We start from the raw sequence: 15468 nt of genomic DNA, 5'->3' as shown, positions 1-15468 counted from the left end.
TTACTCCGATCCATTGAGTAAAACAAGACTTTCAACGAAAGCATTCGCGGCAAAAACAGTTCCTTTAGCTTTAATTCCCCCCAGATTAATGAATCTATCGGTCTTGGGATCATAGAAGACCAGCTCTTCTCTCCTTTCCCCTAAAATCTTTTCGTTGTTCTTAAAACTGAACAAGTAATAACCATTTAAATCAATAGTAAATTGTTTAGTCCAAGACTCTACTATGCCATATTCCTCCATCAACCAAATGTTCCAGTTCCAGTTCCAATAAGCATTTTTGCGTGGCTTGTGCTCCATTAAACAAAGCAATCCACCAGAAATCCCAATACGAGCAGTACTATTTGCGTCCAAATAAGTTAATCTATCCGGAAGCTTCATCACTCGGAGTTCCTCATCACACATATCAAACAACACAATCACCATGGCCAATTCATCAGGATATTCGGACTCTATAAAATTTGAATGATATCCAATCCAGTGGCTTGCCCCATTCACTAAAGCTTGTGGGCTCGCAGCTATAGCATACTGAAAATCATCGGCAACCCGGAAAGTCTCCCAAGCGCCTGTGTGGAGTTTATAAAGTTGGGCTTGAGGCGGAAACGGTTTGTATCTACCGAACACCATTCTCAGCACCTTGTAATCATTACTTGTATGGTCAAAACCGAACCCGTAAGCATAGTATTTGTTGCTGTTGGGTACATCAATGCCAGCTTGAGGGAGAGTCATAGACATTCTAATTGCAGGGTTCCAAAGAATTAGTTGGGACTCCAAATAATCATGGCCGGCTCCATAAGTTGGACGACTAGTCGTAACAAAAAGTATTAATCCCCTGCAATCAAGGACTTCATAATTTATGCCTCTCATTTGGCATGGATATGCAAGTTCTTGAAACTCACTAAATGAAGCATCCGTATAGAGTAATTGGTAGTCTTTATATCCTTCACAATGTAAAAGGTGGGTGTAATTGTCGGCGCTCTCACCGTGTTGGACGTGCATGGAAATAAATGTAGGACTAGATATCAAGGATTTCCATGATTTACAAACACATTGAAATCGTAAAAGCGATTTCACGGCGGGTAGTCTTACCAGGATTTCAATCTCAAGATCGTGTGGAAGCCGGATTGACATACCTGTGAATTCTTCCTTTCTGCTTAATTTGCGTGGCGTCTTGGAGAAGATGCAACACTGTGAGAAGATGCAATACTGTCAAATTCTCTTTATTTTGTGTTGTGTGGCTCTCTGTTAGAGTATATTAGGAGATCAAAAATTCAAGCTCACTTACTCATAGTTGAAAATTGTGACCTAATTACAGTTGAAAATTATCACCTACTCATAATTGAAGACTGTAATATAGTTATAATTGAAGTCTATTACTTAGTTACAGATACCAAGTTATAGTTTAAGTCTATTTGTATTATCTAATTCTCCTATAAATAGGAGCTTGTTATATTGTAAACATCACTAAAAGAAATAAAAGCAATATATAGCTCTTTGAGCTTTATCCTATAGACATAGGTCATAGACCAAATAACGTAGTTCTTTATGTCTATTTATTTATTATTCTACATTATATTATCTTTCACTTCAATAAAATATAGTCCTATTAGAAGACAACTTGTGACGATTGCGTTCAAATACAACAGAAATCACAATTCAAAAGAGGCCCCATTGAATTTGAAAACTTAACAAATTAAATTAGTAGGTAAGGCCAATGAATTTGAATGATCATGTCAAAATCATAATATTAACAATGAACGGATCAATCTGGAACCTCAAAAACCTCAATTCCCGGTCACTGATCTTGTTAGATCTGTTACTCGTTTTTGTCATTTTTAATGAGACAAAAGTCACAAAATGTCGTTTTATGCTAATAGATATCATGGAGATTGCAGCTTCACTTGTCAGGTAGTGATTTCTTTTAACAGTTTAAATTTAATTCCAAGTTTTCCGTAAGAAATTAAGATTAAGTCGTTTGAGTTTACGATTTTAAAAAATAAACTTTAAAAATAACGATTTAAAAACATAATTTTTAAAAACATAATTAAATGTTTGACAAGTAAGTTAACCTTTAAAATTTTACATTTTAAAAAGAGTACTCATTACCTTCAATTTGAAAAAACAGTTTTTGTAATTTTTAAATCGCAATTTTCAAACGGTTCATTTTTTACGATTTAGTTTATAATCGCATTTTTTGTCTATGAAATATTGAAATCGCAATCCAATCGATCAAAAAAAAAAAAAAAACTAAATTTAAAAGCAAAAACTGAAGAGAATAGATTTGTGCACCAAACGGAGCAGCCCCCATCTGAAAATTGCCTGCCTTGGTAATCGTTAAGCCTGGGAAATTTACAGGTATTCCTTCCCAAAAACCAAAAACCAAAAAGCCACCCCTTTCCCCTTCGGATCAGTTTTACAAAAGAAGAAGAAAAACGCATTTTAACCGTGTGTAAACTTTGAGCCTTCAAGCCAGCCCCCCTGTCAGCTTTGTTCATTCTTTTTTCTTTCACCCTTTTTGACCTTTTCCCAAAAAAGGAGCAGTCATTACGGTTTGAAGTACCCATCTGGGCAGGCACAAGACAAGGCCACCATTTACACAAGTGTGAAAGTTTTGACAAACGACGAGGGATTCACTGCTTTGCTGACGATGAAACATCGCTCCCCATGGCAGCAGCCGACCAGAAATCAGCACCGTTGCTGTCCGACACGTGTAAGGTGCATTCTACTGGAACCAGGCACAGCCCTCTGCTCCTCAAGTCCTTTCTTGCTTCTCCTCCGCTTTCTCCGCCCTCCTACAAATCACCCCACAGAAAAAACGATACCAAAAAGTAAAGGGTTATCCTCATCCTAATTCACACTCAGTGCTTACAAAAGTCCTTTCACCCATGGTTAAAATTTCTGCAGAGTTCAGTGTATAGTCACATTTATGTGGGGGCACCCACGCCTGAACTCTATCGAGGTCAGGACAAAGTCCGGTTGAATCCGAACCGTCCACGAGGGACCCACGATCTTCTAGGTCCTGCGTCAGTGCTTACCGGGCCGTTGATAGGACAAGAGGATTGTCAGGTTTTATCAAAAGCATATTTTTACGATTTTACTCTCTCTCTCTCTCTCTAAAATAATGAAAGAGAACTGACAGAGATGTGCTTTGGTACGTACAAGCAGGTGGTGGGGTGGGGAGGAGGGCAGGCGTTGAAGGTAAGGGGAGCACAGGACCTGAACCTGGTCGTGAAGAAACCTGATATATCCCATCGCTTCGTGAAGCACCGACGCCGTATCTGTCTGCACCATTTTAATTTCAGAGTTTCAACTTCCAAACATCAATACATGCCGTTCAAATATATATGTTTCAGTTTTCTTCAAATATGTATCAAGTACTTAACCTTGCCAAAGGGAGAAACGAGCTGCTGCAATGTTGTGACTCGTTCTCCTAGCTTCTCTTTCCTCTGATCATCTCAAAGACGCCCATAAGCAAAATAAAAGAATCATTACGGGAAATAGTTTAACAGAAGAAATAGCGACATGCAATGCAATTGTGTGTGTGATAGAGAGGCAGAGAGACGAAATCTGACCATCCATTGTTGATTTAGCTAACCTTTGCATGGCCGACCGGGGTGGGATTCTCCGTCTTGGGCTTTTTAGTGGCTCTCTGACCTGCCACCGCAGCTGTGGTGATGGTGCTCATGCACTGCACCGATTCCTGGCCGGACCCATTTCGTTTTTTCTGCAAAAGTCATAAAGAAAATGAACTCTAAAGTAAAACCCATTCAAATTAAAAGCTCTGCTTTTTATTTGCAAAAGAAACTAAAAAACCAGAGTTGAGAGTACATACACTTGCAGCAGCAGATTTTGAAAGAGTGTTTATACTGCTATTATTGCTGGAAGAAGCGGAGGAGGAATCACTGCATGTGACTCCTGATTTCTGCGGAGTCCTTGTAGTCTCAGGATACACAAGCTCTCCTTTGTGCTGGTAGCTCCCAAAGCAGAGCATTTTGGGAGGCTTTTCAGAGGAAAAAACAGAGGAGTAGTTGATGGTGCGGTCCACATCAAGACCCACAGCAACATCACAATCACCATCATCACCTGCCAGCAAAAGCTGAGAGAAACTCGTTGCCCCTCTGAGATGGTCCCCCCCAAATCCCTCATTCTCCGCCATCAGAAACCCCTAAAATCTTCCACCAAAAAAAAAAAAAAAAAAGTTTACAAAACCCAAGATTTATTAAGCTCCTCTTTTGTATCTTCAGAAAGAGAAAGAGAGAGGACCACTGAGAGAGTAACTGAAACACAGCTATAAGGGGAGAGAGAGAGAGAGAGAGAGAGAGGGAGAGACAAACAAAAAGCGATTGGGAAAGTGGGGTTTGGTTCAAGAGAAAACAACAGAAGCTTCTTTAGAGATGAAACTGTGTCCGATGAGACAGATTTTGTAGTGTCATGTGTGCAGTGTGCTTGTGATATTTGTTGTGGTGGGGTTACAGCCGTTACAATACGCACTCCGGGACTCACTTAGCTGTGGCTCGTGCTGGGCTTTCTTTTTCCAAGGCTGGCGTTGGTTTTCGACGTCTTTGGTCAAACCCACCTGGCCCGAGAAAACCGTGGTTTCGCCCCCCAACGTGTTTTTCCCCCAAACTAACCCAGTTTTCCGTTTCGGCTTTTGGTCCCCCGAAACCGATACGTCATTACTCAAAGCTTACCACCGACCCCGTTTAGTAGCAAGGAGCGAAAATGCAAATGGGAATGCGGTTATTAGATATATTTTCATTCCCATAACTTATTTGTTATTTTTAGGTATTTGCTTTTGCTTCGTGTGATTATTATTTGTATGTGCATAATTATTGTAGTTATTAAATACAGTTATCATCCGATTATTATTTAAAGGAAAATGATATTTATACTTCTTGTGCACAACAACTACACTCACACAAGAATTGTTGTACAGTTGTTGTATTGGTGTTGTAAATCTAACATTTTTTTATACACTGGGTCTCACCCCAATGTGTCTTGTGTGAGTGTAGTTGTGAAGGTGATGTGTAAGTATCATTTTCCCTATTTAAATCTAGATTAAATAATGTGGTTATTTTTTTTATTTTTTTTTTTACATGTCCAAACAAGAGGGGATGGGGGTTCGAACTAATGACCTCCGCTTCATGAGGCGTGGTCCCCAGCCGATTGAGCTACCCTTGAGGATAATAATAAGTAACTCTTTTGTTGCTCTTGTATCCCTTCAACAATAATGTGGTTTTAAAATCATCATTAAGCGTGTGATTGGTCACTATTGAATTTTGATCAAGTGGTGATTTTAAAAATCATACCATTTTTAGAGACACACAAGAAAAACATAAGAGTGACTTATAGAATTACTACGGTTATTACTATTTGTAAGCTTAAATAAATTGAGCTTTCACAATTAAATATTTTCAACCATAGAGAGTCATTGTCTCATAAATGGTCATTGTCTTATAAAGTAATCGGGATTTAGATTACTCAAAGAAAAGTAAATGTAATGAGGTATGACTTTGAGATAATAGTGAAAAAAACTTAGCATAAATTGAAAGGCCCTACACTTACCAAATTTCAAAACGAACTCGTTTTAGTGAATTTAATTAAATATATATAATATATAAAGGGAATGCGGATGTGATTATTGACCGGATTTGCATATCCTTAAACCGCTGCCCGCATTCGCATATGCGAAAAATAGGTTTTGATAACTGCATTTGCATATACGAATAGCGAATGTGGACAGTTATTATTCGTCTGCATTTTCAATCCTAGGCTACTCAATCAGTAGAGTAGTTAATTTTTGACACAACGAATAAAATAAACCTAGTGAATTAGAGTTGAGGGTCTAATCTATTTAATTAAATAAGTCAAATTAGAGTTGATTTAATAGCCTTATATTCATACTTCGACACAACCCAAACCCGACATGCAATATTTATAGCTACCAATTTTTACCTGACCCGGGATTTTGACATGAACTCAATACAAATTTAATGAGTTAAGGTTGATGGGTGATGCTCATTTAATTAAATTGGTAGAATTATAATTAATATATATAGCCTTATAGTTATACATTGATACAATTTAAACTTAACACCCCAACACAAATTATATCTGTTTTAGTAAGAAAATTAAAGAAACTGATATAATGGGTCCCACTTCAGAAAATAGGGCCTTGGGTTGTGATCACAGATCCAAACGTCCAATTTTCAACTTGGAAGCAGCCAAATTTTGTGATGTAAGAAGCTCTGCTACGATGCTTATCAACATACTTGGAAAGTGATGGGGCTACTAAATTCTAATGCTAGGAAATAGTTGTACATTTGTTGTTGTAGATGATCATTCCAATGTCTCTAAGGGATAACTTAATTAGTTGGGGATCACGTCTCATGAAGTGTAGGTTACTAGTTCGAATCTCCCCTCTCCCTCTTGTGTGGACATATAAAAAAAAAAATGATCATTCGAGCCTAAAGTTACGTTTCCTACGTGGAATTTTTATTCAATTTAATAAATAAATAACTTTTATTAAAAATTTAAAAATATAAAATGAATTAGATTTGGAATAGACATTCTCGTTATTCATGAGAGAATGACTTAAATTGAGGAATAGCATAAGAATAATTTCTTATAGGTGATAGGAAAGACTATTCTAAGGGTTAGATTCTTATCATACCCTTATCATTATGTTCTACCTTCTTACCTTTATAATAAAACCTATTTTTTTTTTTCATATTTAATAGTCATTTTGCATACTAAACACAACCTAAGTTTACGAGCACTTTCAATTACAAGGTTGAATAGGCAACGGCGGCTTGTCATGTGTACCACTAAATACCATCAACATTAGAATTAAACTCATGACAAAATTTTCTTACAAATTAGATTGTAAAAGTTCTATAACTCGGCCTTTAAAAAGTGAGATATGTCTTTTAAGCATATGAGAAGCTATTTTGTTATTAATGCTATTAAAAAATATAAATAAATAAAACTTTAAAAAACATTTTTTTAAAAAAATGAAAAGAAAAAAATGAGTGGTCGGGGGTGGCCGAAAGGTATCTAGGGGTGGCCGAAATGGTGTGTATCAATGCTTGTAGAACAAGAATATAGTGTTGTGTGTGGGAAGAGTATGGTACTCTCTACCCTATTTCTCTAAATGGTGATTATGAAATTCAATGGACCAACTCCATTCATATATAATATGACAATAAGAGCTTTCTCAAGTATCCACAAATGGGCTCAGCCTATTATAGGCCTAAAACAAACAAAATGACCATTCTAGTCCATCGAAAAGAAATAAATACAACAATATTCCACTTGAACGGCATAAGTCATGCTACCATAAAACAAATGCAAACAGGCATCCCAAAACACAATCGTGTCCAATGTATTTGAAACTAACAAAAATACATTAAGATGATGCATGACATATAACAAGTACTTACAATCACGTGACGCAAGCAACTAGCATGCGAGAGTACTAAATGAATAACACAAATACTTATCGCTACATATTTTCACATAAAGCCCACCAAGACTAACTTACAATTTCTCGTATCGCAACACCAGTGCCATAGTTAACACAAATGTACGCACAACAATATATTATACATGGTAACACAAATAATACTAACAATATACACACAAATACGGAACTCTCATTGAGGCAATACAACATGAGACTCCAACAATCCCATATGAGTCATATCCTTCTTAAAATAATTTTTTGAGCTAAACCTTTAATTAGGGGTGGGCAAATTATCCGCCTACCGCCTACCGCCTACCGACCGCTTACCGAACCGAACCGAACCGACATCGACCGCCTACCAACTTTAACCGACTAATTTCAGTTCGGTAGTCGGTATAAAATTTTATTCCGAAAGCCGGATCGGCAGCCGAACCAAACCGAACCGCCTTTTAAGCGGCAACCGAACCGAACCGAACCGCCTTTTAAGTGGTAACCGAACCGAACCGAACCGAATTCTATTCCGACCGATTAACCGAACCGACTTAAAACGAAACGACGTCGTTTTTAGTAAGAACGAAACGTATGATCATTTTTTTTTTCCTTTAAAAAAATCAAAACGACGTCGTTTCATTACCCATTTTAACCGAATGTTAACCGATTTAACCGACTTAACCGACCGCCTATTAACCGCCTTACCAACTTAACCGACCGCCTATTAACCGCTTTACCGACTAAACCGACCGCTTATTAACCGCTTAACCAACTTAACCGACCGCCTATTAACCGCTTACCCGAAATAAATTAACCGACTACATTCCGATAAAGTCGGTTAACCGACCGAATTAACCGACTTAACCGCCTACCGAACCGACGCCCACCCCTACCTTTAATTGGTGGGCCGACCATTAAAATGTCTACCAAGTGCACCTTTGCAATTATAAAAGACACAATTGAATCATTACTTTGTAACTATTATTAAATATTGGGGACAAAAATGGATCTCGAGATAAAAATTTTATATTCTCAAATAATCTCAAATAAGCACAAAAATATAATAAACTAATAGAAACAATTAACTCATACTCTTTTACATTCTAAAATCCAACACAAAGGAGCACCAAATTATTTTTTATTTTTTTATCTTAATAATTTTCAATAAAATTTAACAATTCACCAGATTTTGTCCCATGAAAAGTGGGAACATAACGGGTCAAAATCATTCTTTTTATGCACAATAATATTATTCATGTTGCACAAAATTCCTTAATCTTAGGAGGAATGTGGGGGCGCACATGCATACATTCATACATACATATATATAAACGAACTAATTAACAAGCCGAGCCAACTTCATACCTTCACAAGCGTTAATTGAGCGGAGCTGAATTCATATGAATATGCCTTATTTAATAATAAAAGACAATAATTTTATGTTGACCTACTATTTATGTATTAATAAACAAGTTCAAAACGAACTAATTAACAAGCCGAGCCTACTTACAAAAAAAAAAAAAACAAGCCGAGCCAACTTTATACCTTCGCAAGCATTAATTGAGTGGAGCTGAATTCATATGAATATGTCTTATTTAATAATGAAAGACAATAATTTTATGTTGACCAACTATTTATGTATTAATAAACAAGTTCAAAGTTTATCCAAAACATTCAATACAAAATACAAATAGACAAAGAAACTTATTTACTTTATAGCTCTAGGTGTAGGGTGGCCCTGGGTGTGAAGGCACACGAGTCACGACTGCCTTTTCAAAAGCCATGTTTAACCTTTGTTGTCTATAAAGTCAAAAGCTAATTTGGCAGGTGGTAATTTTCATAGTAGTCTCACTAAATTTTATTCATTAAATTAGTTAAAAATTATTTTTTTTTATTATGATAAACCACTTTATTAAAATTCTCCTAGCAGCCACACCATTTTAATTAGTCAATATTTACTATTCCATTTAAATAATAATTTTTCAAAATTTTTTTATTATTTCTGTATTTAATATTTTTACAAAAAATCATTCATATTTATGAAATAAAGACATTATCGTGTGAAAGAGATGAGAGATAGGAGAAGAAAATGAGAAAAAAAGAAAAAAGAAAAAAAGTGTGCTAATCATGTGAGAGAGAAATGTGAAACAAAATTTGGTGAGTGAATATTACTCATCAAAATTGGTGAGTAATTTCACTCATCAAAACTTTTTGGTTAAAATGGTAAGGCTGCTAAGAGTAGTTTTTTAGTGTTTTCAGCAAATTGGCTCATCAAAATAGCTTTTTAGCTATTTTGATGAGGCAATTAGGAATGCTCTTAAGAAAAATGTTAAAAATTTTAACAGTTTTTCTTAAGATTTGGATTCAACTTGATGTGTCCGTTTTATAAAATTGTTCTCGTGAGATTGTAACACATTAAATTAAAAAAAAAATATTTAAATACCTAACATTCCTCTTGTTTTAATTAAAAGATACACGTGGCGAAGATGTACGGGTTCGGGAGGGTGAGAGGGTACGCGACAGTCGAGGCTTCTCCCGACATTTGCTTCATTGCGAGCTGCGTCTTTCGACAGCTCGTTGGTCGTTGGCTTGCATGTCTCTCCCTTTGCGGAGTTCAATGTCTTAACATAATTATTACCGGAATTACCATTTTTGACCTTTTTGTTTTTTTGTTTTACTTAAGATGAGATTCAATTGGTAAAAAATATATAAATACAAGATAACTTCGGGAGACTTCCAAAGAAAATCCGAAAGAAAGATAATGCTATATAAATTATAAAATGAAAAAAAAAAAAAATAAAATAAAAAAAAAAAAAGAAATTTTATGTAGTTCGGTCTATAACTTATGTCTATATAATAAAGTTTAAATGATTACATTATACTCTTATTGCTTTGATTTTACAATATAAAATACTTTATTTATAGAACTTATAGATAAAATATAATTATAATCAAATCCTTTAATTTATGGTGATTCAATATTATCAAATTCTTAAATTTAAGGTAATATAATATTTATTAAAGACAATTTAATTCTTATTAAATTCTTAACTTTAGAGTAATCTAAATATATTATAATAGTCTCTATCACAATTATGAGATTACAAAATAGTTTTTGGAAGTGAAGGATACAATAATTGGGAAAAAAAGGAGACATTTTCATAGGTCTAGGCAGATTTTTTGCATTTTCAACTGTCAATTCACCATTGACACAATTTTAACCCAACCAGATCGACAGTCTACTGGCATAGGCAAGGTCGGATGCGATTTAATTTTTTTGACAGAAGTTGGATCGTTTGTTAAAACTTTTGCTTTTTGTATTTTGTTTTATTTTCTTAAAACAAAAAAATTAACAAATAACCCAAAAACAAAGCATTCTTAAAAGAAAAAAGAAAAAAAAAAAAAACCTCATTTATGTCATCTCATAACACTGTTTAAAACATAACACAAAAAGCAACTCCTACATCCTTTAATATTATTAATGTGTATTTTCTGGTGCAGATCGGTTTGTGTTTCTTTGTATAAGTTGATTTATGTTTACTTTTGCATAAGTTGACTTATTCAACTATAAATAGAGACTTATACATTGAAAACAATCAAGTCAATAAGTACAATGTAGACTTTAAAGCTAATTTGTAGTGGTAGACATAGATGATAATGTGTCTAACACCGAACTATCCGTAAATTCTGTGTGTCACTTCTCTCTAATACTTCCGCTATTATTCCATTTTTATTTTTGTATTTTAGATTTATACACAAATCTCAACAAATAAAATGCTTTATAAAACAAAGTAATTGGTGGTTCGACCACTAAAACCAGTATGGTGCGTTTGGTAACCAACACGCTATTCCCATTCCTTATTTTCACTTATTCTAAAAACAATCAACTTCAAAACAGTTAAACTTTTTATATTACATTAATAATGTTTTATTACTATTCGGAAAAAAAAAAAAAAAAAAAAAAAAACCACTACAACACAATTTTTTTTTTCCCCAATTTTTCATACAAGTTAGTTCTATTTTTCATCCAAGTAACCGGACACACTCACGTTTTTCAACAGTTTTCAAATAATTACAGAGCAACTAATTTTTGGTTTTAAATATTTTAATTATATATATATATATATATATATATATATTTTTTTTTTTTTTTCGAAGATAACACAATGTCGTCTTGAAATATATATATATATTCATCAGTATTTTCATATTCCTAAAAAGCCTAAAGTCCCTTTCCTTTCCTTGCATCGTTGTTCGTTCTCAGGCCTCAATCCCTTGTCACTTCGATCCCCTTCCCTTTCTCTTCTATCTCTTCGCACCCACACCACCACCGCCCTACTGCGCTCATCCTCATCATTTTCTCCTCTCTCTCTCTCTCTCTCTCTCTCTCTCTCTCTCTCTCTCTCTCTCTCTCATCTTTGCACCCTGTGAAAACGAATGTAACACTGCTCATAATCTTCTCTCAATCTCGTCAAAACCACGACACCATAGCCATTGAGATCGATGGTTGTTTTTTTGTTCCTTTTTTAAAAATCTATGCTCCCATTGCGCTATTGCTGCGAAAAGAAAGAAAGAACTGGTTTTTGATGCATTGAAATAAAGTACAGGATTGAGGTCAAGGTCAGGCTGAGCCACTTCATAATGATAAAATAGAAAAAAACACATTAAGGTTGGGAAATGAAATCCCATATGCACCTAGGTATTTTATTTGGAATAGGATCCTCTTGTTCCTTATTTTAAGAAAGATAAAATTGTCATTTCATTTTCATTTTTATTTTTACAATATTGCTTATCTTAAGTATGGAACCGGCTTCTCTCCCTTTCATTTACCTCTCATTTTTATTTAGGTTACCCATTTAAAAAGGTCAAAATCACAATATTACGTAATAAAGAGAAAATGGGTATGTGGCTAACAACCTCTTTTAGTCATCGGAGTGGTTTAACCACCTCAACCTCAACTTAATTAAGGTAGTTAGATCACTCATTTGCCAAAAAATAAAATAGTTCAATCACTTCAAATTATAATTGGACTACAAGTGGTCGATCCCTTTAATTATAAGGGATACATGATTGGTTCGGCCACCCGACAGATGGGATTAGGTGGCCAGTCCACCTCAATGATAAATGATGTGATTTAATCGCTCCAACCGCCACCTTATGACCTCCACGGAGGACAAGCCACCATTTCATCCTCTCTCCTGTGTTGTTGCAGCATGAGCCGTTAATGTCAATTCCATTAGGTAAAAGCCAAACGACATGGGTGAAATGACACCCTAAGAAAAAGATAACAAGATGTTCTCATGTTTTTAAACCAGAATTAAGAAAGGACGAGAATTGTGACTTCCATTTTCCCCTCTCCAAAATCACAATATAGATTTGTCCAATCAAATCAGCCACTCTTTTTTTTTTTTTTTTCTTCAGCTTGATCGTTCTCTGTCCCCCTCCTCTTCTTCCTTTTCACACCACCCCCAACGACCAATTTTATCTGTTATTATTGTCGTTGTAAATATCTCATGTGGTATAGAATAATAGAGCCCATAAAACGTATTTTTTTTATATACCAAATAGATGAAAATCCTAGCATAGGATGTGAAATCGCTAAGTATTAGAAGGGGAAGTATGTAGCAATGGTTGTACACACTTAGCAAGATTACGTATGGTTGTCGATGTTTCCAAAGATCACCATAAATTATAGAATAATGCAACATATTATACTTTTATCCCACTCCCATTGTATTGGATTGATATAGCTATAACATTTTGATCTCATATTGAAAAGATAAATAGCTCACATAGAGTGGGTACAGACATGTTCCAATTAGGAGCGGAATTAGAATTTTAGGAGAGGGGAGACAAAGCTAAAAAAAAAAATTAAAAACATTGGAGGGTCCAATTTATAAAAACACAAAATTTAAAGAAAAATTTCAAAAAAATTAAAAATTAAAAATTTTGGGGGGTGAAGGGCAGGGGTGGTTCTACCTCTGGCTCCAATGTTTTTAAGCTGATTCATGGGGAGGTAAAGTAGCGAATTTATTTTATTTTATTTTATTTTTTAGGACAAGGAATCCCTTCAAGGTAGGGGCACTTTGTGAACCCATTCCTGTCAGATAAACCTTGGACTCATGTAAAGGGCCCCCTCCACACGGATCGGGTAATACTCTGGCATTCGCCAGCGGACTGGCCCCAAAAAATTGTTTGTACTTAAAGGGATTCGAACCTTAGACCTTATGGGACTACTACAAAGACCAAAATTCTTACCACTTGAGCCAACCCCTTGAGGTTTGAAGTAGCGAATTGCCGGAAAGGAAGTTTGAAATTGAGAACGTATGTAGCTCAAAAATAGCAAAATTTGCCAATCTAATGCTGGTGAATGCACATCCATGGAGAAAATTTCGAATAATTAATTCAACCATAACATGGAGGATTGCTAAAAGTCTCACAAAACTTCCATGGTTAATCCCGAAATTAATGAGCATTTTAATAAAGAATCACATAAAAAAAATTTCCATACACGTACATTGCATTGATCATCAGAGCCCACAATGTCACAATATTCGAATATTATTAAAGCACATTCAAAACACATATTGCAGTAATGCAGCATCAGATATATCACAATTTGATATCAAGAAAATTTTGGTTCGGGAGAAGTACATTAGTACAAGGGGAGTTCCTTCATCCTAAACAAATTTACTCGGGAGGGCAATTGAATTTCTAGAAGAATATTAGAGAGTAAACGCTAAGGAGTGTGATCAAATGAAAGATTGTATTGATGAGGAGCAAAGACGGTGGAAAGATTTCCCATTAGGTTTTCAAAAAGTGAACTGGGATATGGCATTGGATACAATGAACCGACGAAGTGGATGTACACTTGCAGCTACAAGCATGACCAGATTGGCAATCCTAGAACCAGTAGCGGCGGAGGTGTTGGTTGAGTTATATGCAACGAAGTTTAGTCGAGACTGTGGCTGTGGAGTACTATTATGTAAGGGGATGCGGTCCAAACAGTGAATGATGTGAAGGCCACGAAACAGAATTGGAGGAGATATGAACACCTAGTAGAGGATACTCGTGGGGTGTTGAATATGATGCAAAGTTGGCAGATTTGTTTTGCTGCACATGGTTTATTGTTTTGACCAAAGTGTTGGAAATAAAAATGTGAAACTACAGAAATTGAAGAAAGCAAAAAATAAAAATTGTATGGAAAATCACTGAACTTTTGGACAGAAAGGCAAATATTAATCTGTTTCTTAGATAAATATTGCCTCACACTTAAGACAATAAGTTTTGCAAAAGGGAATACAACAATTCTGTCCTTAGGATACAATACTGCCTGAATGTAATATGCAGATTGCAAATTCTGAACACTACTCTAAATAAGAAATTTTGCACCAGCAGAGAATAAGAAGAAGAGAAGGAAAAAAGATCCACAAAATATGCTGGAAAAATATATTTTTATATAAATCACAGAAACAGTTTATAGCAATTTATTACAGTTTCTAACTGTTGAAAAAATAGTTTCTGACTGTTGAAAAAACAGTTAGAAAATATAATATAGTTTCTGATGGTTGAGAAAACAGTAAGTATTCAAAAATATTACTGTTAGAAAAGCAGTTGTACACATCAGAAAAAAAAAATATATAAGTAAACAATAAACTCATGTGCGACGATGCGCACGTGCTAAGTATGTCTAAAGCGACTAAGCGACACGAGTGCGACAACCGGTGCGCATAACTACCACATGTGTACTCAAAATCCTATCTAGTATAAGAGCAAGCTAAATGTTTATAAAACACACAAAAAACTCATAGTTTATCAATGTGGAACAAAAAGTAATTGAAAAAATAGAGGGAAAGTTAAAATATTCAAATTGGAAAGAAACTTAAATTTTCATGAAATAACTTTCAACACAAAGGAATAGATGAAGTTTGGATCGAAGAGATTCCCAATTGTATTTTGACAATATTTTGTTAGAGCAAAACAACTCTAGTTTAATTATTATGGATGAAGTATAA

The 15468-nt window shown here is 35.0% G+C and overlaps 2 protein-coding genes across 3 annotated transcripts; both read right to left on the bottom strand.

The window, feature by feature from the left end:
• LOC133881259 (F-box/kelch-repeat protein At3g06240-like) lies at positions 1–1128 on the bottom strand. The gene has a single exon (XM_062320188.1). It carries the CDS (start codon positions 1126–1128, stop codon positions 1–3), a length of 1128 nt encoding a protein of 375 aa, XP_062176172.1.
• Positions 1129–2306: 1178 nt separating this feature from the next.
• Positions 2307–4680, bottom strand: LOC133882313 (transcription factor bHLH113). Of its 2 annotated transcripts, none has more exons than XM_062321454.1 (5): positions 3830–4680; positions 3593–3721; positions 3381–3443; positions 3157–3275; positions 2307–2789 (listed from the first exon to the last, which is right to left on the bottom strand). In XM_062321454.1, exons 1-5 carry the CDS (start codon positions 4151–4153, stop codon positions 2750–2752), a joined length of 675 nt encoding a protein of 224 aa, XP_062177438.1. In that variant the 5' UTR covers positions 4154–4680; the 3' UTR covers positions 2307–2749. The 2 variants fall into 2 exon arrangements, with proteins under 2 accessions (XP_062177438.1, XP_062177437.1); XM_062321453.1 differs by having other exon boundaries at positions 3157–3279; positions 3830–4469.
• Positions 4681–15468: the final 10788 nt, after the last annotated feature.

This window comes from Alnus glutinosa, chromosome 11 (assembly GCF_958979055.1).
Source record: "Alnus glutinosa chromosome 11, dhAlnGlut1.1, whole genome shotgun sequence".
Lineage (NCBI taxonomy): Eukaryota > Viridiplantae > Streptophyta > Magnoliopsida > Fagales > Betulaceae > Alnus > Alnus glutinosa.
This window is presented reverse-complemented; position numbering and strand designations above follow the sequence as displayed.

Excerpts from the sequence above, each read along its gene's own strand:
- LOC133881259 (XM_062320188.1), bottom strand. The coding sequence starts at position 1,128 with ATGTCAATCCGGCTTCCACACGATCTTGAGATTGAAATCCTGGTAAGA.
- LOC133882313 (XM_062321453.1), bottom strand. The coding sequence starts at position 4,153 with ATGGCGGAGAATGAGGGATTTGGGGGGGACCATCTCAGAGGGGCAACG. Across the intron at positions 3,444-3,592 it reads CCCCGGTCGGCCATGCAAAG|AGGAAAGAGAAGCTAGGAGA; the intron begins GTTAGCTAAATC and ends TGAGATGATCAG. Across the intron at positions 2,790-3,156 it reads CCCCACCCCACCACCTGCTT|GAGGGCGGAGAAAGCGGAGG; the intron begins GTACGTACCAAA and ends GGTGATTTGTAG.